Consider the following 21,588-nt stretch of genomic DNA (forward strand, 5'->3'; position numbering starts at 1 on the left):
GCGCCTCTTTGTCTCCACAGGCGTCCGCGGGCGGAAGTGCGGCCGCGCCATGAGCGACATCCGCCACTCGCTGCTGCGCCGCGACGCGCTGAGCGCCGCCAAGGAGGTGCTGTACCACCTGGACATCTACTTCAGCAGCCAGCTGCAGAGCGCGCCGCTGCCCATGGTGGACAAGGGCCCCGTGGAGCTGCTGGAGGAGTTCGTGTTCCAGGTGCCCAAGGAGCGCGGCGCGCAGCCCAAGGTGCGGCCCCGGGACCCGGGGGTTCCAGGGATCCGGGGTCCTGGGGTTCGGGGGCCGGGGGTTCCAGGGATCCGGGGGGCCCGGGGGTCCAGGGTCCGGGGGATCCGGGGGGCCCGGGGTCCGGGAGTCCGGGGGGGTCCGGGGGCTCCGGGGGGCCCGGGGTCCAGAGGTCCGGGAGTCCGGGGGGTCCGGAGGTCCGGGGGACCCGGGGGGCCGGGGTCCTGGGGTCCGGGGGTCCGGGGGCTCCGGGGTCCGGAGGTCCAGGGGCCGGGGGATCCGGGGGGCCCGGGGTCCAGAGGTCCAGGAGTCCGGGGGGTCCGGGGGGCCCGGGGGCCTGGGGTCCAGAGGTCCGGAGGGCCCGGGGTCCGGAGGTCCGGGGGACCCGGGGGGCCGGGGTCCTGGGGTCCGGGGGTCGGGGGGTCTGGGGGACCTGGTGGCCCGGGGGTCCCCGGGTCCCCAGGGGTCCCAGCGTCCCCAGCCCCGGGGAGGCGGGCCGGGTCTCAGAGCGGCTCCCGGCTGTGTCCCCCAGAGGCTGAATTCGCTGCAGGAGCTGCAGCTCCTCGAAGTCATGTGCAGCTACTTCCAGGAGCAGACCAAGGACTCCGTGCGCCAGATCGTCTTCACCTCCCTCTTCAGCCCTCAGGGGAACAAGGCCGACGACAGCCGCATGAGCCTGCTGGGCAAACTGGTCTCCATGGCCGTGGCCGTGTGCCGGGTCCCGGTGCTGGAGTGCGCAGCCTCCTGGCTCCAGGTACCGGCGCTGCCCGGGCCGGGGTGGGGCTGGCTCCGAGGGTCGCCCGGAGGGGCTTTGGCGTGCTGCCCAAAGTCTGAAAAATTGTTAATCCACCTCTACTGATCATTAACTAAAATTTTTTACTAATCTGACATCAGCCAAGCTGACAGAATGTTCATAGTTTCATAAGGTTCTTCATTCCCAAGGATTCACAGTCTTTTCCTGAGGACTGGTTCCTATGTTTTAAATTTTGTTGTATCTGTTTGAGAGACAGAGAGCTCTGCCGTCTGCTGATTCACCCACCGAATGCCCGCAGTGGCTGGGGTTGGGCCAGGCTGACCCCAGGAGCTGGGAGCTCAGTCCAGGCCTCCCCCGTGGGTGGCAGAGACCCAGCCACTTGAGCCATCGCTGCTGCCTCCCAGGTGCCCACTGGCAGGAAGCAGGAATGGGGGTGGAGCTAGGACTCAGACCCCGACACCTATAGGGGGTGCAGCTGTCCCATTGGTGTCTTTTTTTTTTTTTATGATCTTTGTGTTTATTTTGAAAGAGTTATACAGAGAGAGGAAGAGACAGAGCGGGGAGGAGGTCTTTCTTCCACTGGTCCACTCCTCAAATGGCTGTAACTGCTGGGGCTGTGCAAGGCCGAACCCAGGAACCAGGGGCTTCCTCTAGGTCTCCCATGTGGGCTCAGGGACCCAAGCGCTTCGTCACCTTCTGCTGATTTCCCAGGGACATTAGCAGGGAGCTAGTTTGGAAGAGGAGCAGCCACACCATGAACCAGCACCCATATGGGATGCCGGCATCTCGGATGGTGGCTTTACGTGCTGTGCTAAAATACTGGGCCCCCCTTTTTTTTAAAGCTGTGTTTATTTTTTTGAGAGGCAGTTACAGAGAGGAAGGAGAGAGGGAGAAGTAAAGTGGAGATAGAGATCTTCGGTCTGCTGGTTCATTCCTCACTTGGCTGCAACAGCCAGAGCTGGACCAGGCCACAGCCAGGAGCCTGTACCTCCATCTGGGTCTCCCATGTGGGTGGCAGAGGCCCAGGCCTTCTTTGCCATCTTCTGCTGTTTTCGCAAGTGGATTAGCAGGGAGCTGGATCGGAAGTGGAGCCGCCGAGACTCCATCTGGGGCTCATGTGGGATGCCGGCACTGCAGGCAGCGGCTTTACCCATCGTGTCACGGTGCCAGCCCCAGCAGATGTCTTATGTAAAGGGGAGATAGTGAGTGTCTCAGGCTACTGAGCCCTGCCCCTGTAGCACAAGAGCAGCCTCAGGCAGGGGCAAGAACGTGTGCATGGCCGTGTCTCCGTGAAACTGTTCACAAAGGAGGGTGGGGGGACGGATTTGTTCTGTGGGCTGTAGGTGGCCGGCTCCTGCTTGGGAGTGCTCGGTCAGCGTCCGTTCCGCCCTTGGAAGTGCTGGCTCGGCCAAGTCTGGTGGCGCTCACCGTGTACGTTGCTCTGCGGGCTCGGGACACCTGCAGTTACGTGCACTGTGGCTTCTTCCCAGCGAACGCCGGTGGTCTACTGTGTGAGGCTGGCCAAGGCCCTGGTGGACGACTACTGCTGCCTGGTGCCGGGCTCCGTGCAGACGCTGAAGCAGGTGTTCAGTGCCAGCCCTCGCTTCTGCTGCCAGTTCATCACGTCCGTCACCGCTCTCTACGACCTGTCCTCAGGTAGGTAAACGGTTCTGTTTGTTTCTTAAAGAAGTCACTTATTTTTTTGATAGGCGGAATTACAGTGAGAGAGACAGAGAGAAAGAGATCTTCCAACCAACGGTTCACTCCCCAAATGGCCACAATGGCTAGGACTGGGCCAGGCCGAGCTCCATCCAGGTCTCCCACGCGGGTGGTAGGCGTCCAAGCATTTGGGCCGTTTTCCACTGGTTTCCAAGGTGCTTTAGCTGGAGCTGGATGGGAAGTGGAGGAGCCGGGACTCGAACCTGTGCCTGTGTGGGATGTTGGTCTCTTGGGCAGCGACTTAACCTGGTGTGCCCCTAGGCAGACTAGCTAATATGTTCTTGTGCTTAAACAAGCTTCAGTTAATTGCCAGTTTCATTATTTTTCGGGGGAGAGTGGAAGGCGGAGAGACAGATCTCCCATCTGCTGGTTCATTCGCAAACGCCCACAGTGGCTGAGGCTGGTCTAGGGCTAAAAATGGGGACCAGAAACTCAACCCAGGTCTCCCACATGTGTGGCAGGGACCCCCGTGCCTCTCAGCACCTGCATTAGCAGCAGGCTGGCGTCGGGGGCTAGGGCCGGGTGGCAGACGTAGGCGCGGTGATGTGCGCCGTGGCTGTCCTAATCTCTGTCATAACGGCTGGGCCAGACGCCCGCCCCTGCTTGAACCATGTTTCCTGCTGAGTACTCGGGTGAGATGTCAAGTGAGCGATTGGCCTTTTGTCTTCCAAAATGTTTAATCTTAGCTGCAAACTAAGGTGTGGGCCGGCGCCGCGGCTCACTAGGCTAATCCTCCACCTGTGGCGCCGGCACACCGGGTTCTAGTCCCGGTTGGGGCGCCGGATTCTGTCCCGGTTGCCCCTCTTCCAGGCCAGCTCTCTGCTATGGCCCGGGAAGGCAGTGGAGGATGGCCCAAGTGCTTGGGCCCTGCACCCCATGGGAGACCAGGAGAAGTACCTGGCTCCTGCCTTCGGATCAGTGCGGTACACCGGCCGCAGCGGCCATTGGAGGGTGAACCAATGGCAAAGGAAGACCTTTCTATCTGTCTCTCTCTCTCACTGTCCACTCTGCCTGTCAAAAAAATAAAAGAAAAGAAAGAAAACTAAAGTGTGTTCTGCCTGGACGCATGCTCTCCTTGGTCATCCCCAGCTGCCGGAGGCGGACGGTGGGGATGGCAGGCAGCCCAGGGCGCCAGGTCTGGGGTCTGTCAGGATTGTACCTCTCCCTGAAGCACGCGGCTGGCTTTGTTATTCCACGATTTTTATTCTGAAAACTTGAGAAAAGGCGTGGGAACACCACAGCATCTGCAGATTCTCCCCTGGATTATTAGTGTTGTGCCCAGTGATCTTTGTCTTCCTACATACACAGTCAGGCACACACACTGTTTTGCCGAGCTGTTGAGAATGTGTGGTTGTCATATACAAATTGGTAAGCGTGTATCTGCCGAGGGCAGCGCGTTCTCGCCTAACAGTGAAATTCTGAATACCGTTGTCTCACATGGACCTGTATTCATGTTTCCCTGATTGTTCGAGAAAGTCTTTTATAGTCTTGTTTGTACTGTGGAGAATCAGGTTTCAGGGTCCAGTGGAATTGTCCTTGTCTCTCTCTCTCTGTTGTTTATTCTGTTTCTTTAGATTTATTTCTTTGAAGGGTGAGTGGTGAGATCTTGCATCTGTTGGTTCACTCCCCACAGGGCTGCAACAGCCAGGGTGGGGCTAAGCCGAAGCCCTGAGCAGAGACGTCTGAGCCTCCCCTAAGCAGGCAGGATCCCGAGCACTGGGGCCATTTTCCTCTGCCTTCCCAGGAGCGTTAGCGGGGAACTGGACTGGAAGGGCAGCTGTGGGGATAGAGCCGCCGCTCCGACGTGGGATGCCACGTCGAAAGCAGCGCCCGCCACAACACCAGCCCCCGGCTCTGGTGTCTTTAAGACCAGACCAGCTCCCCTGTGCTGGAAAGAAATCTCACACGACACAGACTCCTGAGGCTCTCCGGCCTGGCGTTCTGCAGGTGCCCCTCTGTTGGGATTTGTGCCATTATCTCCCCTGCCAAGGTCCGAGGTCAGCCCCTTTGGTGACAGGACCACAGAGGTGCCGCCACGTCCTGGGTGCCTCGCGCTAGGAGGCGTGTGTGAGTCGTGTGCAGCAGGATGCTCACAGAGCTCTGTGGGACGGCATCGGGTAGAGGCAGCACTTGGCCTGCCTCCCTGTTGAGCGGCTGGTCCCTCTGGGCAGACTCCGGTGACACAGACCAGTGAAAGCTGACTGGCTGTGGCCAGATTAGGGGAAGGGACCGGGACCCTCACCCCTGTACTCTGCTGCCCGCCTTCCTCCGCCAGGGCTGGGCTCTCAGGAGCGTGGCTTTCTAGTGTGTGTCCTCATGGGATCCCACAGCCAGGCGGTGGGCATTTGCCCCGTGGGGACGTCACAGGCCTGGTGGGCAGCGCTCTGACCCTGCTCTCCCACTGTGCCTCAGGTCCCTCCTGCCTTGCCCTCGGCCCTCACTGCTGGGGACCTGACACTGAATCTCTCGCGCTGGGCAGAAGCAGATTTGGGAGCCGTCCACAACCTTTTCTGCTTCGTTCAGCCCCAGTGGTGGCCTCCCAGCAGCCCCCTCGTTGTGTTGTAACCTCCTTTCTGTAGCCTTTTTAGCTCTCTAGAGAAGGTTAGAAAGCAGGTGCACCCGATGTGGCTGGGCTGGTTCCCAGGAGTGTGCCTGGAGCAGAAGCAGATGCTGGGGCCGGCCCGTCCTGCAGAGGTTGCCTAAGAGCTGTTCCTGGCGGAGAGCGGCACTCAGGCCTTTCGTTTTCCAGTAGGAAAGATTTTTTGTTTGAGAGGCAGAGTAACAGATAGAGGGAGAGACAGAGAGAGATCTTCCATGTCTTGGTTCACACCCTATGTGGCCTCATTGGCCAGAGCTGGACCAATCTAAAGGCAGGAACTAGGAGCTTCATCCGGTCTCCCACGTGGGTGCAGGGGCCCAAACACTTGGCCATCTTCCACTGCTTTCCCAGGCCATTAGCAGGGAGCTGGATCGGAAGTGAAGCAGCCAGGACTCGAACCTACAGCTGGGATGCCAGCGCTGCAGGCAGAGGCTTAACTTGCTATCAGCCCCAGTAGGAAACATTTAAATGAACCCAGTTCTTGGCCACATAGTAGCCCTCCGTGTCACCAGGAATTGGCCTTAACACGGAGACCAGGTGGATTAGCCTGTGGAGCAGGGTTCCTACTCGGGGACGCCGCCAGCGTGGCGAGAGGTTCTGAGGGCTTTTGTCTGAGGCCGACGCGCCTCCTGTGACGGGGACCCCTCAAGCTGCCACACACACACACGGGTGGCCCCCAGGCCTCCGTCAGATGCCGTTCTTGGCGCTTCTACCAGGAGAGCGTTCCTGGGGAGTCTGTGCCTTCGAAATCTCAGGGAGGAAGAGGCTCGCCCAACCACACGGAGCCACCTCCTGCCTGAACAGAGCTGAGAGCACGGATCTCTGAGGGCCGTGCTGGAAATTGGAGATCTGTCCCCCCACACACACACACGCCTGGCCACGTGGGCACACACTGCCTCCGGCTCTCGGACACACCTCGGCGTGGACCTGGTTACACCAGAGGGAGGGTTGTGAGCCTCGCGTTGCCCAAACAAAAGCAGCTCAGGGGAATCAAGGGGCTGGGATTGCCAGGTGAGGTCACGGACCACGGCTGCTACCTGCCGAGCCGTCGGCTCCCGGCCCCAGGCAGGAGCAGGCTCAGTGCTGAAACATGCAGCAAGAGTAACCTCAGGGAGAAAGATCTGACAGGAAGTTTCCTGGGCCTGGTTTTCAGGCACCTGTCTCCCTGGAAGAGGTTCCCTCAGCCTTAGCTTTCCCGTGAGCTGCGGGCGGGAAGTGGTGCACAGCCCGAGAGACGAGGCTGGGGCCCCACACTCGTGCTCACAGCCAGCCTCGGCCCTGCCTGCTGCCGCCAGCGTGAGCAGTGTGGCCTGGAGGTTTCCAGGCCTACCACATGCCTTTGATGAGTCCGGGGGAGGTTACTTAGTGCCAGGCTGCCTCAGTTTCCTTGTTTAGGAGTCAGCGGTGGGGTTGTTTGGGGATTGAGTCAGTGTGAAGGAGTGAGACCAGTGCCCAGGCGGTAAACCCAGAGCAAACGTCAGCATTTGTTACTGTGTTCTGTTGTTGTTCCCTGGGTCGGCAGGGGTCTGGCTGTTGCCAACATGAGAGTCTCCGCCGTGGGACTGGGGCCAACAGGCGCCTGGCAGGGCCTCGCTGCCCCTGAAGGCCCCTGAGCTCTCACCGTCCAGGCAGGAGGCCTGCTCACCAGGAAAGGAGCGAAGTGGTTTTGAACACAAACAGCAGAGCTTAGCTTAAGCTGACAACAGGGAAGGCATTTTGTTTGAAGTTCAGTGGAAACCTCGGGAACTGCTGACTTAAAGAATACTTGCTGAGCCCCTGTTGCTCCCTGACGGTCCTGGGCCCGGGGGATGTGACGGGGACGAGGACGGGAGTCCCCTGAGTGGGGGTGCTGGGAGCACCACTCCTGTTCCAGGAGCGGGCACTTCTCACTTACCCCCTTTTTTGCAGATGACCTCGTCCCACCCATGGACTTGCTTGAAATGATTGTCAGCTGGATTTTTGAGGACCCGAGGTTGATTCTCATCACCTTTTTAAATACCCCGATCGCAGCCAATCTGCCCATAGGATTTTTAGAGCTGACCCCGCTCATCGGGTTGATCCGCTGGTGCGTGAAGGCCCCGCTGGCTTACAAAAGGAAGCGGAAGCCCTCCCTGCCCAACGGCCACGTCAGCAGCAAGGCTGCCAAGGACTCGGGCGCAGGCATGGACAGAGACTGCCACCTCTTGTACTCGAAGCTGCACCTGAGTGTCCTGCAGGTGCTCCTGACGCTGCAGCTGCACCTGACGGAGAAGAACCTGTACGGGCGCCTGGGGCTCATCCTCTTCGACCACATGGTCCCGCTCGTGGAGGAGGTCAGCAGACTGGCCGACGAACTGAACCCCCTCAACGCCTCCCAGGAGATCGAGCTCGCGCTGGACCGGCTGGCGCAGGCTCTGCAGGTGGCCATGGCCTCCGGAGCGCTGCTGTGCACGCGAGGTGAGTGACTGCCCGAGCGGAAGCCACGGGACACCTCCCAGAGTGCCTGTCCCCCCGCCCCTCTGTGCTCTCCTGTCAGAGTCCGATAGACGGCCTCTTGTTCTCCAGAGTGACCAGGCCTGTCCTTTGTTTTCTTTCCTTTTTAAGATTTACTTTTATTTGAAAGGCAGGGTTTCAGAGAGAGATTTTCCTTCTGCTGGTTCAGTCCCCAGATGGCCACGGTGGCCGGGGCCAGGCCAGGCCGAAGCCAGGTCTCCCACTAGGGTGCAGGGGCTCAAGCCCATGGGCCATCTGCTGCTGCTTCCCTGGGCCCATTAGCAGGGAGCTGGGTAGGAAATGGAGCAGCCGTACGGGATGCTGGCCCTGCAGGTGGCAGTGTAACCTCCCACGCCACAACGCCAGCCGCTCCTGCAGTCCTTCCTATGGAGGTGCGATTTATGGGTCTCAGTGCAAGGTTTAATACTTGAAAAGGTATTTAATTTTTATGTGTTTATTTGAGAGACAGAGTTCCTTTCTGCTGGCTCACTCCCCAGCCTTCAGCAAAAGGCATTGAGCAGGCCAAAGCCGGGAGATGGTAGCTCAACCCCGGGGTCCTGTGTGTGCCAGCAGGAAGCCGGGGTCAGGACCGGAGCCGAGGACTGAACCCAGACACCGATATGAGACCGGTTGTCTTCAACACGGTGCTGAACGCCTGCCTTTCCTTTCCTTTCCTTTCTTTTTTCCTTTTAGTTTGTATTTTATTTTAATCTCTCTGAAAGGCAGAGAGACAGAAACAGAGATGGTCCATCTGCCGGTTCACTCCTCAGATGCCTGCAGCAGCCCAGACTGGGCCAGGCTGGAAGGTCAGTCCTGGTCTCCTCCCCCACGGGCAGCAGGGACCCAAGCTTGCTGCCTGCCAGGGTACGCATCGGCAGGAAGCCGGAATCAGGACGGGAGCCAGGACTTGAACCCAGGGGCTCTGAGGTGGGGTGTGGGCATCCCAAGTGTTACCCTAACCACGGAACCAGACACCTGCCCTGTAAGGTGGTTTTCTGCCTCCCACCTCGATTATTGATCTACTTATCTGTTTGAAAGGCAATGACAGAGGTCTTCCATTTGCTGCTTCACTCCCCAAATGGCTGCAGCAGGCAGTGCTGGGCCAGGCTGACGCCAGGAGTCTGTGACTCCATCCAGTTCCCCATGTGGGTGGCAGGGAAGTGTCTGGACCATCATCCAGTGCCTCCCCAGGTGCGTTAGCAGGATGCTGGGTCGGGAGCAGAGCAGCTGGACTTGAACATCCGGCACTCCAACATGGGATGTGGGCGTCCCGAGCGGTGGCTTTACCCACTGCACCACAGCACCCACCCCTGACCTGTATGTTTTGATGGATGTATACACCCACGCAACGTGCCCTGAGGATTCCTTAGTTCTCTTGTATTTAACACTTGAACCGTTCCCCAGAGAAAGTGGGTGCTGATGACACGCTCATGTTTGCCTTCTTTCCTTTATGTTAAGATTGATTTCTTTATTTGAAAGAGTTACACAGAGAAAGTGATCTTACATCCGCTGGTTCACTCCCCAAATGGCCACAGCGGCCAGGGCTGGGCCAGGCTGAAGCCGGGAGCCAGGAGTAGGGGCCCAGGCACTTGGGCCATCCTCTGCTGCTCTCCCAGGCGTGTTAGCAGGGAGCTGGATCGGAAGTGGAGCAGCCCATGTGGGGTATTGCACTGTAGGTAGAGGCTTTATCTGCTATACCACAGTGCCGGCTCCTCATGCTTGTTTTAACTGTTGCTGTCCTCACGGGTTGCGAGTGGCCCCAGGCGGCGGTCACGTGCAGTGGCTGCTCTGGGAGGCCTCAGTGAGACCCCTACCTTTGGGCACTTTCCCAGCCACTCGACAGACTGCCAGCTGGGCTGCCCCCTTTCCTGAATGACTTATTTTTTGGGTCTGATTTGTTAAAGCAAAACTTGAAGAAAAGGGGAATCTACTTTCTTTTTATTTACTCATTTGTATCTGAAAGGCAGAGTTAGAGAATAGGTTAGGTAGAGAGTGACCCACCTGCTGGTTCACTCCCCAGATGGCCTCAACAGCCTGGGGCTGTGCCATTCCTAAGCCAGGAACCAGGAGCTGCTGCTGGGTCTCCCATGGAGTTGCAGGGGCCCAAGCACTTGGAGCATCCTCTGCTTCTTTCCCAGGCATGTTAGCAGGGAGCTGGATCGGAAGTGGAGCAGCCTGGTCTGGAACTGACTCCTGGGTGGGATGCTGGTGGCACAGGTGGTGGCTTAATCCAGTGTGGCACGGCGCCAGCCCAGGAGAAGCTGCTCTCTAAAGGGTGCTAGGAGAACCGGATAGGCTGCTGCTGTCTCGAGCACCTAGGAAAGCTTGGCCGCGTCCAGGCTCTCCCGTAACTGCACTTCTCCTTGATTGCAGATGACCTGAGGACCCTCTGCTCCAGGCTGCCCCACAACAAGTAAGTGCCCGTCACAACCTCTGTCGCGGCTGGCTTTGCTGGGCCTGTGGGGAGCTGCAGGCGGGTGAGGGGCCCTGTGTCCTGGGTTCCCTGGGGAGGCTGGTCTGCAGGGTCTGGAGCTGCAGTCTGAGGCTGCTTGGCCGAGGGAGAGGAAAGCAGGAAGTGGACCCTCGGGAGGGAGGCTCCGTGCAGGCCTGGTCCCGCTGCTGAGTCCAGGGTCAGAGCGGCACGCTCCCGGTGTCGCCAGGCCTGCTGCACGGCTGGTGCGCTGAGGGCTGTCCGTGACATCCTGGGTCCCTGCTCTTCAGGGAGGCGCTGCACATCTGTAGGGGGGACCACCCAGGTTCTGAGTGCCTCTGATCGGCTGAGGCACGTGGGTGTTCACGTCTCCCCCCACCCCGCTGTGTAAACCGGGGCCACCAGTGTTGCCGGCCTCATGGGTGGTCTGTGCACTTCTCGGCCCAGTCCCCGCCTCACGGGACCCCTGTAACCCAGTCCATCGTCCTGGCCTTGCTGCTTCCTGTCTGTGACCTCGGCAAGTTCCCTACCTCCCGCTGTCTCCATTCTCTCACCCTAAAAATCAAGAAGATCACAGTACCCACTTCCCATCCCCCCTGCCTCGCCCCACTTCCCACGGGAGTGTTTTCGTGAGGGTGAAACCGCAGGAAGCACGTGGAAGAGGATTTGGTATACATTTAGTGTCTAATAAGTGCTGGCTTCTGTCGCCAGTGCTGTTCTGATAATCCCAGAGTTTGATTTCTACAACTCTGTCCTTAGAAAGGCAGCCAAGAGGTGGTTCGTGCACAAGACGAGTTCCAGACAAACGCAGTCTGATCAGTAGCCAGGGAGGCCTTGGGGTGGGCTGGGGCCTCTGCAGTCACTGGACCCCGGGCTGATGCACACGAAAGCAGCCGAGTTACACCGATCGGATTCCTGCGCTCTTCACCTCTTCACGCTGTTCCTTAACGGAGCATGCCATGAGGTCGCAGGGCCAGGGCTGGCAGTGTGGACAGGGCAGGGTCGGAGCCAGCTCGGCTGCCGTGTGGACGCTGCTGGGCGGCGCAGTGGCAGGCAGGACTGGAGGCCAGGCGTGGCTGGGTGCTGGCTTACAAGCGGAGCGGTGACCTTGCATCCCCGTGTCCTGGCGGGAGACCTGTGAGACTGCAGAGAAGGGCAGCCTGGTCGTGGTGTCCGGGTGAATGGGTGGGTGCGGCCACGCGGGCGCAGCCGCGGCTCGGGATGCTGGGTCCACAGGACGGGCAGGTCTGGGGCCCTCGCCAGGCCCTCGCCGTCTTTCCCTGGCACCTGCAGACCTTCGCAGTCTGAGCTGCTCTCATCCCGCCCCCTTCGCCGGGATCCCTTCGCGACGTTCCCCGTCTGGGCCACGGCCTCGGCTGCGTGTTTTGTGTGCAGTAGCAAGGGATGAATCTGAATCAGTCGTCGTCCCTTCTGGGATGTGTCCCAGGGCCCTGCTGGGCTCGGAGGCTGTGGCTGTCCCTTCCAGGAAGCTACGGCTGCCTCTGGACAGCTCCCAGGGTCAGGCCCCGTGCTGGGGTATGGGGCGAGCAGGACCAGAGCCCTTGGTGTTGTCCCCTGGGTTTCTAGTTCCCCTGAGTCCCCTCGTGTTCCTGACGGGCCCGGGAGTGTCTGGAGTTGCTTTCTCTCTGGAAGGGTGCACAGGTTCAAACACGTACCTCTGTGGCGCACCTCGGGTTCGTGAAGCTGTGATGACCTCCTTACCCAGCGTCGCACAAATCACGAGACTCGGAAGAGCTTTGGGCCACTGAAACACCTCAGCTTCCACCACGCCCCCCTTCGCTGTGCACGAGGCCCTCCTGTGGGCCCTGGGCCCCTGTGTATGGGAGCGGGTGGGGGTCAGTCTGTGGTGGAGCACAGGGTCCACTGAGGGGTGAAGTAGCCCAGAGGGCCACCCCGCTATGGGGCAGGGAGTGAGAAGCGAGCATCAGGGCGGGCTGGGCTCTGGCAGCCGGGGTTTGGTGGTAGGGGAAGCCCGTATCCACGCTCCTGGCTCGGGAGCAGCCGGGCCGAGGTCCTGGAGCAAGGCCGGGACTGGGCTGAGCACAGCTCTTCCACCTGCGGCAGTCACCGAGGGCCCGGAAGGCGGGCAGGGGGTCCGTGTCCTGAAGAGGTCTGCTTGGACGTGGTCCGACCAGAGCCCAGGCCCTGGCCAGCTGGCTACCTGGGGCTGCGGGAGGGGGTGGTGGGCTCGGGGGAGAGCTGCAGGTGGGGTGGGGGGGCTCTGCTGATCGTCCTGGGTCGGGGGCACTCTGAGGAGGGCTCGAAGGTCGCAGCGTTGGAAGGTGACAAGGATTCAGGCTGCAGGAGGACTGGAGCGGTGGGGGCTCTCGTGCTGCCCTGAGCGGGGCCTGGCACGAGAGGGGAGTCAGTGGAAGGGAGTCAGGGGCGTCACAGAGACCCCGGGGCCAGGTGGGGTGGGGACGCCGTGGCCCAAGCACGGAAGGGCTGTGAGCAGAGGGTTTGCGGCCCCGGGGTGGGGCTCAGAAGAGGGGACCCCATAGAGCAGTAGGGGCGGGGGTCCTGTACCTGATTCCTGGTTTCAGGGTCATTAGAAAGGTCAGCATCATCTGAGGCTTCTGCTTCCATCTGTGAGCAGAGTCAGCCGAGGCGGAACCAAAAGCTGACCTGCTGTGGGCCAGGTGTGCGGCCCCTGCAGCCAGGGCCCAACCCACTCTCTCTGCCCATCATCTCCAGGGGTGCCCGGCCCTTTCCCTCGCTGGTCCATCCTCTGTTCTCTGCCTAGGTCCTGGGCCACATTCTGACAGCCCGGGTGACCTCAGCTCTTCCTCAGCCACCAGCCCCTCCCCCCGCTGTCCTGGGAACCCGCACAGTCCCTGGCCCCAGGATGTGTGAGGGTCCCTGGGGCACATGTGTGCAGGTGGCTGTGAGGGCAGGGGTGGCCCTGGCCCTCCGCCTCGTGTCTGCAGAGGGGCAGGTGTACAGAGCACTGTTGGGCAGGGGTGGTGCTAACCTTTCTCCTTGTTTGCAGCCTGCTCCAGCTGGTCATCTCGGGCCCAGTGCAGCAGTCACCGCACACGGCGCTGCCCCCTGGCTTCTACCCTCACATCCACACGCCCCCGCTGGGCTATGGGGCCGTGCCCGCCCACCCCGCTGCCCACCCTGGCCTTCCCACGCACCCCGGGCACACCTTCATCTCAGGTGTGACATTTCCATTCAGGCCCATCCGCTGAGGTGGACCCCGAGAGCCGCCAGGCGGCAGCGTGCCTTCTGTGCCTGGGTCGGAGGAAGCTTCCGGAGAAAGGGGAGGACCAAGCCCACAGAAGATGACCTTAGGGGGCAGCCAGGTGGGCCCTCCTCGCCAGCAGAACTGCCTTGGCGCACAGCTTCCGAGCTGCCAGGTGCCTCCTACCTGGTGGCGGGGCAAGAATCCAGATGAGACGGGTGGAGGAAGTGCAAAGCCCTTGGCACTGACGCCGAGTCTGTGGGCCTGTGCTCAGACACACTCTGAGCCTGTGCCACGAGGAGTGCTGGCACAAGCAGCCGCCTCGGGAATGCCACACGTCCCTGCCAGGAACACCGGCGCCGTCTGCGGCCCCCGAGCTCAGAGCTGGAGCCCCGGCGCCGCTCAGGGACACCCGTCGGGATTTCCCCATCACCTGTGGAAGGAACTGCTCTGTTTTATTGGAGGTCTCTAAATTCTCCTTTCATATGTTCAAATAAATTTTTCTAAACGGTTTCATAGACTCCATGGTGTGAATTTTCACACCGCGTGTGAGCTCGGGTTTCCTCTGCAGCCCGTGACGACCAGGAAAGGGGGTGCGACAGCAGCGCCTCGCCGCGTCTCCACAGAAGCCCTGCTAGCACCCAGGGTGGCCCCGTCTGTCCGCAGCCCTCAGGAGTGTGCCTGGGAGGCGTGTGCCTGCTGTGAGCTCTCATCGTAGTGGGAGGAAGGAATGAGCAGCAGCCTTCACACCGGCTCCCTGGCCTGAAGCGAGAAATGGGAGCAGGTGGCGCCTCTAGGGGGAAGAGTGTCCCATGGGGACGACCTGGTCACCTGGTGCTGTACCCACCGTTGTGGACTGAGCCAGACCAGACCAGGTGGCCTCCCAGAGTCTCCTCAGAGAGATGGCGTGAGCGTGTGGAGCCTGGAGTTTCAGGCTGCCCTAGGTCAGGAGCGTGAGCTGGGGCAGTGGCATGTGAGGCTGTCTTTGCTGGGCAGGGACCCCGTTCCCTTTCTCAGATGTGAGCCCGTGGCTCTTCCCGGGCTTCTGGAGCATCACCCAGGTCCCCACAGCCTCAGCCACTGTGAGGAAGCCAGCTAGGAATCTTTGCTTTAAAGATTATTTGCAAGACAGAGAGGTCTTCCATCCACTGGTTCACTCCCTACATGGCTGCAACGGCCAGAGCTGGGCCTGATCCGAAGCCAGGAGCTTCTTTCAGGTCTCCCACATGGGTGGCAGGGACCCAAGGACTTGGGCCATCTTCCACTGCTTTCCCAGGGAGCTGGATTGGAAGAGGAGCAGCCAGGACTCAAATCGGCACTCAGATGGGATTCCAGCACTGTAGGCGGTAGCTTAACCTGCACCGGCCCCTGGGAACCTTAAAAAATACTGCCTTAAAGGGCCACGAGCTATAAAGGAACATTGCTTTGAGTTTGATTTTGTTATCCCTGATTGAACATGTTTCCTGTTAAGGTGTAAGCCCGCTGCTGTCAGATCAGGAACCATAGGGAACCCACAGAGGCCAGCCTGGGCTCAGGTCTGGGTGTTGAACTCTGGTACCTTGCAGTGTAGCGTCTCCAGGAACGCATTAACACATTAGCTTAGAAAAAGCGTCGCAGGAAGTAAAGCCACGGGAGCCACATGGCTCTCGCAGTTCTCTGGGCAGCGTGAGTGACGATGTCAGCCCACTGAACATGGGCGTCGCAGCCAACGATGGCTGCCGCTCACCAAGTCTTCTCCGTCACGAACAATGGACGTGATCCGTTTGGTCATGACCATGCTAAGTATTTTACGTGCATTGGAAGTGGATAGACGGGGGCAGTGTTGAGTGGTTAATACACCCACGTCCCACATCACAGTGCCTGGGTTCAGTCTCTGACGCTGGCTCCTGACTCCAGCCTCTGTGCTAACGTGCACCCTTGGGAGTCAGCAATGTTGGCTCCTGCCACCTACATGGGAGACGCAGACTGATCTGGCTTCAGCCTGCCCCAGCCCCAGTCATCATGGGCATCTGGGTAGTGAATCAGCAGATAGTCTGTCTCTCTCTGCCTTTCAAATAAGGCAATTTAAGAACGTTGGTATATGAGAAAATGTGATATACAAAGCCAGTGACATCTACCCAGCATGCCTAAATGGCTGGAGGTTAATCCAACGACCAGTCAGAAGATGGGGGGGGGGGGGGGGCTGGCGCTGAGCCTCCCGCTGTGGCCCCGGTTCAAGGATGTTTGCTGCAGTTTTTTTTAAAGTTTCATTCTTACTGAGAGATCACTCATATACCCAATTCACTTTTTTAAAAAAGATTTATTTATTTGAAGGAGTTACACAGACACAGAACTTCCACCCACTGGTTCACTCCCCTGATGGCCACAATGGCCAGGGCATGGGCCTGGACAAAGCCAGGAGCCAGGAGCTTCATCCAGGTCTCCCACGTGGGTGCAGGGGCCCAGGGACTTGGGCCCATTTCCCAGGCGCATTAGCAGGGAGCTGGATGGGAAGTGGAGCATCTGGGATGTGGACCAGTATCCGTGTGGGATGCTGGCGTTGCAGGCAGTGGCTTTATCCACTATGCCACAATGCCAGCCCCACAAACCCAATTCATTTAAATTATAATACAGTAATTTTTTGTATACTCAGGGTGCAAACATCATCATTGTCTTAGAATTTCTTGTCAACCTCAAAAGAAACCCCACACCCATTAGCATTCACTGCCCCTCCTGGCGACCACTAACCTTTTTGTCTCCTTGGTGATTGACATTTCCTAGTAATATATGGCTTTGCACTGGGCTTGCTTCCCTTAGCATAATGTCAGGGTTCATCCACGGGAAAGCCTGTCCCAATACATGACGCCTGGGACCAGTGTGTGGTGCTCCCCAAATGGCCACAATGGCTGGAGCTGGGACGATCCAAAGCCAGGAGCCAGGAACCATCCCGTGCCCACATGGGATGCCAGTGCGACAAGCAGAGACTTAACCTACTATGCCATAGCGCCGGCCCCAAATATATAAATCTTACAAAAAGGATTCTGTTTTTTTAATGGCCAAGTGGTTTATCCATTTAGCAGGTAACGGACATTGGGGTTGTTTGCCCTTTTTGGCCCTTAGGAATACTGCCACTGTAAACACCCATGTGCAAGTTTTTGTGTGGACGTGTTTTCAGTTCCCTTATGATGGACACACACACACACACACACGGTTGGTAGTTTTGTTTTGACAAGGAAAGTCCAGAAACGACTGACCATCCAGGGTCTCGTCAGCCAGCCATGAACCCACTGCACAACACCAACCCTTGCGTTTTCTTTTCCTTCCTCCCTCCCTTCCTTTCTTTCCCAATATAAAAGAGTTTGAAAGAGTTAAAAGGGAAGAGAGTGTGCTTTCATCCACTGGTTTCCACCCCATCCCCCAAATAGCCACAACATAGCCAGGAGCCTGGAACTCCATCCGGCTCTCCCACGAGGGTGGCAGGAGACTTGGGCCATTCCCAGGCACATTAGCAGGGAGCTGTGTTGGAAATGGAGCTGCCACGACTCGAACCAGCAATGATACTGGCTACGGGATGCTGGCACTGCAGGCAGCGTCTTAACCCATGTCACCACAGCGCCCCGTGTTTCCTTCATGAGAGCACATCTGGAGACCACAGTGGCGGTCAGGATAGAGGTGGACATTGGGGAACATCATGTGTACAATACTGAGATTCATGGAGTAATAACACAGACCTTTGTCCTGCGCTACCTTTTATGGAAGGGGGCAGGGGGTGGCAGGCGTTTGGCACAACAGTAGAGATGCCCACATCCCATATCTTTGTACCTGGATTCAAGTCCTGGTCCTGGCTCCCAACCATAGCTGCATACTAACGTGCACCCTGGGAGGCACAGGGATGGCTCAAGTATTTGGGTCCTTGCCACCCACACGGGAGACCTGGACTGAGTTCCTGGCCCTGGCTGCTACAGGAATTTGAGGAGTGAACCAATGAGTAGAATTGCACTCTCTTTCTCTGCCTCTAAAATTTAGAAAAGCAGGGGCCAGCATTGTGGCGTAGCAGGTAAAGCTGCTGCCTGCAATGCCGGCATCCTGTATGGACGCCGGTTCGAGTCCCGACCGCTCCACTTCTGATCCAGCTCCCTGCTGGCCTGGGAAAGCAGTGGAAGATGGCTCAAGTACTATGCCCACGTGGAGACCCGGAGGAAGCTCCTGGCTTCAGCCTGGCCCAGTCCCAGCTGTTGCAGCCATTGTGGGAGTGAAACACCCCCCTACACACAACCAGTCTCCCTCTCTGTAGCTCTTTCAAATAAATAATCTTTAAAAAAAAATAATTTTAAAAAGCCAAAGGAAAAAAATGGGGGAGGATGAAGGGAACATGAATCCAAGGGAAGGAAGACAGAGGGTGAGTAGAACAGCACTGTCTCCGTGGCAGGCACCCCCACTCTCGACGAGGGCCCTGGTGTCCGTGCGGCGCCTCTGGCGGGGCCGCAGGTCTGCTGAAGCCTGGACTGCACCTGCTGGCGAAGTCCTGAGCTCCCTGTACTTTATGTAGAAACGAGGTCATTGCAGATGTGACAAGATTAAAGATGAGGTCAGCAGGCGTTTGGCACAGGGGTTCACATACTGCTTGGGACCCCACATCCCATATCAGAGTGTCTGGGTTCGAGTCCTGGTTCCACTTTTTTTTTTTTTTTCCGACAGGCAGAGTGGACAGTGAGAGAGAGACAGAGAGAAAGGTCTTCCTTTTGCCGTTGGTTCACCCTCCAATGGCCGCCGCGGTAGGCGCGCTGCGGCCAGCGCACCGCGTTGATCCGATGGTAGGAGCCAGGTGCTTCTCCTGGTCTCCCGTGGGGTGCAGGGCCCAAGCACTTGGACCATCCTCCACTGCACTCCCTGACCACAGCAGAGAGCTGGCCTGGAAGAGGGGCAACCGGGACAGGATCGGTGCCCCAACCGGGACTAGAACCCGGTGTGCCGGCGCCGCAAGGCGGAGGATTAGCCTAGTGAGCCGTGGCGCCGGCCTGGTTCCACTTCTGATTCCAGCTTCCTGCTAACATTGACCCTGGGAGGCAGCGGAAGACGGCTCCAGTACTTGGGTCTCTGCCACCCACGAGGGAGACCTGGATTGAGTTCTGGGCTTCTGGTTTCAACCTGGCCCAGCCCCAGCTGTTACAGGCATTCGGGGAGTGAACCAGGAGAGAGGACATTTCATTCTGTGTCTATGTTTGAAATAAATAAGCTTTTCAAAAGACAAGGTCAGAGCCAGCATTGTGGCACAACAGGTTACAGAGCCACCTGCAGTGCCTACATCCCATGACTGCAGGTTCTAATTCAGGCAGATTCACTTCCAATCCACCCCTGCTAAGGCACCAGGGAAAGTTGCGGAAGATGGCCCAGAAGCGCGGGCCACTGCCACCTACGTGGCAGACCCGGATGGAGTTTTGGGCTCCTGGCTTCAGCCTGGCCCAGCCCCAGTCCCAGCCATTGAGGCCATCTGGGGAGCAAACCAGCAGATGGAAGATCTCTCTCTCTCTCTCTCTCTCTCTGTAGCTCTGACTTTCAAATAAATAAATCTTTAAAAAAAAAACAAGGTCCTTAGGGTGAGCCTTAACCCCTTATGCTTGGCATTGTTCTACAAAGGGACAGTCTGGGTGCAGACACAGCAGGGAGAGGGACATGTGAGGCTGAAGGCAGGGGTCAGCCGAGGCTTCTCCCAGCCAGGGACGGCCCAGAAGCTGGGGAGAGGCCTGGGACGGGTCCTTCTCTCCTTTAGAATTCCAAGGGGGGACACTCAGGCGTGAGCACAAAGACTCCAGAGAAGTCAAAAAGAACTCAAAGGACATGCGTGTTGTGTGCCAACACCCATCTCTGTATGCCGGGAAAGAGAAAGCGAGATTGGGCAAGACTGGTGCATATAGCTGTGCAGCCCAAAAAGTGCTGGGACCTCCATGTCGCCAAGCAAGCTGGCGACCCAGACGGCCCTCAGGTGATGCTGTGCCTGTCTGCAGGTCTGAGCACCGGGGGAGCCGGCGGTGTGGGTCGGAAAGCCAACAGGCTGGACCCCCAAGCACCCACGTATGAAGCGTGAGAGGACCCATGTCCCTACCCGAGCGGTGAGGGCCCAGGAGTTCCCTCTGCCTCTGCCTCCCTGTTGGATTCTGGTCTTTGGTGGGGTGAGGCCCACCCACAGTAGGAAGGGCTGTCTGCTTGATTCAGACCCCTGACTAAAGTGGGAGTCTGTCCAGGACAACATTGGGCCAAATGTCTGGGCACCCCACGGCCCAATCCAGTCAACACATATGTGAACCACTGCATGGAGGGTTCCCCAATGCACTCGCCAGAAGGAAACTAAAGGGTCCACTCCAGCACCACACAGAGCAGGGCAACCAATGCCACCGGCGGCATTTCATCCCAGCGGCTCAGCCCTGTTTCCAACACAGGTGCCAGGGCTCTGCCCTATACCCTACAGTCGCTCTGTGTTCCAGGTGCTGTTGGCCTGCTGCCTCTCGCCGCCATCCCCAGCCTTCCACACTCTCCTCTGCACTAGAGCAGGATGGAAGATGGCAAACTACACTCGCCAGACTCCCTTGCTAGCTGGCAGCTGGCTGGATCCTGCTGGCGGGGAGCTTGAGGGTCCGGATGGGAGAGGAAACATTTCCCGCTTCTGGTGGTGCCTCCAGAGCTGGCGACTGAGCCCGGACTCACAGGTCCTGAGAGGCCACGGCAGCCACAGTGATGCAGCTGCTACACACACACCGTGGGGGGCTCGCTGCATCGTCATGTCCGCCTTTAGCTCCGCTAGCCCTGGGCAATACTGCTTCCCATCTCTCCTTGGTGATGCCCTTTGGCCACGTTTGGAGCCATTTCCCTGTAGCCAATGTTTGCTTATCAGGTGAGCTCTTCTCCCTCCCTGGCTGCACTTTGTGGGGCCCGGGCAGCCTGAGGCTCCGCGAACTCGCTGTTGCAAAATCGGGAATGAATTTCCTCCAAGGCAGGAGAGGAGCGAGAGGGAGGTGGCCCAGCCGCTGCCAAGTGCCTTGGCTCAGAAGCAGCCTTGGTCACTTCCTCTCACAGTCCACTGCCCAATGGACCACTCGGCCCTAATCTCACCTCACCGTACGGAAGACTGGAAGATACACGGGGCACCTGCACCATCTGGTGAGCCCCGGGGGTCTCCGTCACAATGCAGCCATCCAGAGGGGGCAGAGAGAACAGCCCGGCAGGGTGGCCGAGGAGGCCCGGGCTGGCGAAGGGCTGGGTGGCAGCCATCCAGTTTGGACCCAGACAAAGCAGGTGGCAGAGGGAAGTCCCCAGGAAGTAAAGTGCTACGAGATTTCCGAGCGGTCTGGGTGGAAAGTTGGGTCCATGGGTGCCCCCAGAGCCAGCAGAGGAGCCGGAAGTCTTGGATTCTGTGAACGGATCAAAGCCGGTGAAAAGAAGAAGAAGAAAAAAAAAGAGTGATGAACTCTTTTAGGAAAAAAAGTAAACTAATTAAAAAAACCCACTTCTCGGGGCTCAGCAGGGGGTGCTATTTACATAGATGTGGCTGTGGAAACTATAAACAGGGATTAACCCAAACTGCGATAAAACAGCATCTCCAGTAGGTTAACTGCGCGGGTTAGGGCCACGGCACGATCCCCAACCTCACCTCAGCCAGCAGCTCCCAGGCCACACAGCAGGGGCTCCCATGACGCACCCAGCTTTGCTCCTTCCCTGGGACTGGCTCACCGAATCCAGGAGAGCACCCTGGCGAGGGTGACGGTTTCCCCGCGAAAGATGCAGGTCAGGTCCAGCCACCCTCCATGGAAGAAACCAGAGGGTCCGGCTGTGTGTGTGTGTGGGGGGGGGCTCCTGGTTTTCACCGCGTGGAATCCATCACCACGCAGGAGGCTGGTGCAGAGTCTTCATCCTGTTCCATTCCACAGACATTACACACACTGGGTTGGGGAGGGAAGGAGGAAGGCGCACATGAGAGACAACTGGGTTGCTGGATCTGAAATGGGAGAGGTGTGTACCTGCTGTTGGAAAGAAGCCAGCAGGGGGCGGGATCCCAGGAGCCGGCAGAGGGACAGATCTGCGGGGGTGGGGTGGGGGTGTCCCAAGAAGGGGCGCACTTACCCTTGGTCCGCTCACATCTCCTTGTCCTCCTGGCCTGCAGGCTGCCGACTCCAGGACACAGGTGGAAGGCAGGGAT

The 21,588-nt window shown here is 58.7% G+C and overlaps 1 protein-coding gene across 1 annotated transcript; it reads left to right on the top strand.

Annotated features, from left to right (window-relative positions):
* Nucleotides 1-7: 7 nt before the first annotated feature.
* On the top strand, nt 8-13,931 carry INTS15 (integrator complex subunit 15). The gene is made up of 6 exons (XM_062180326.1): nt 8-241; nt 771-992; nt 2,483-2,648; nt 7,219-7,746; nt 10,156-10,195; nt 13,224-13,931. Exons 1-6 carry the CDS (start codon nt 50-52, stop codon nt 13,423-13,425), a joined length of 1,350 nt encoding a protein of 449 aa, XP_062036310.1. The 5' UTR covers nt 8-49; the 3' UTR covers nt 13,426-13,931.
* The last annotated feature ends 7,657 nt before the right edge of the window (nt 13,932-21,588 follow it).

The sequence above is a fragment of the Lepus europaeus genome, chromosome 21, assembly GCF_033115175.1.
Source record: "Lepus europaeus isolate LE1 chromosome 21, mLepTim1.pri, whole genome shotgun sequence".
NCBI classification, from domain to species: Eukaryota; Metazoa; Chordata; class Mammalia; order Lagomorpha; family Leporidae; genus Lepus; species Lepus europaeus.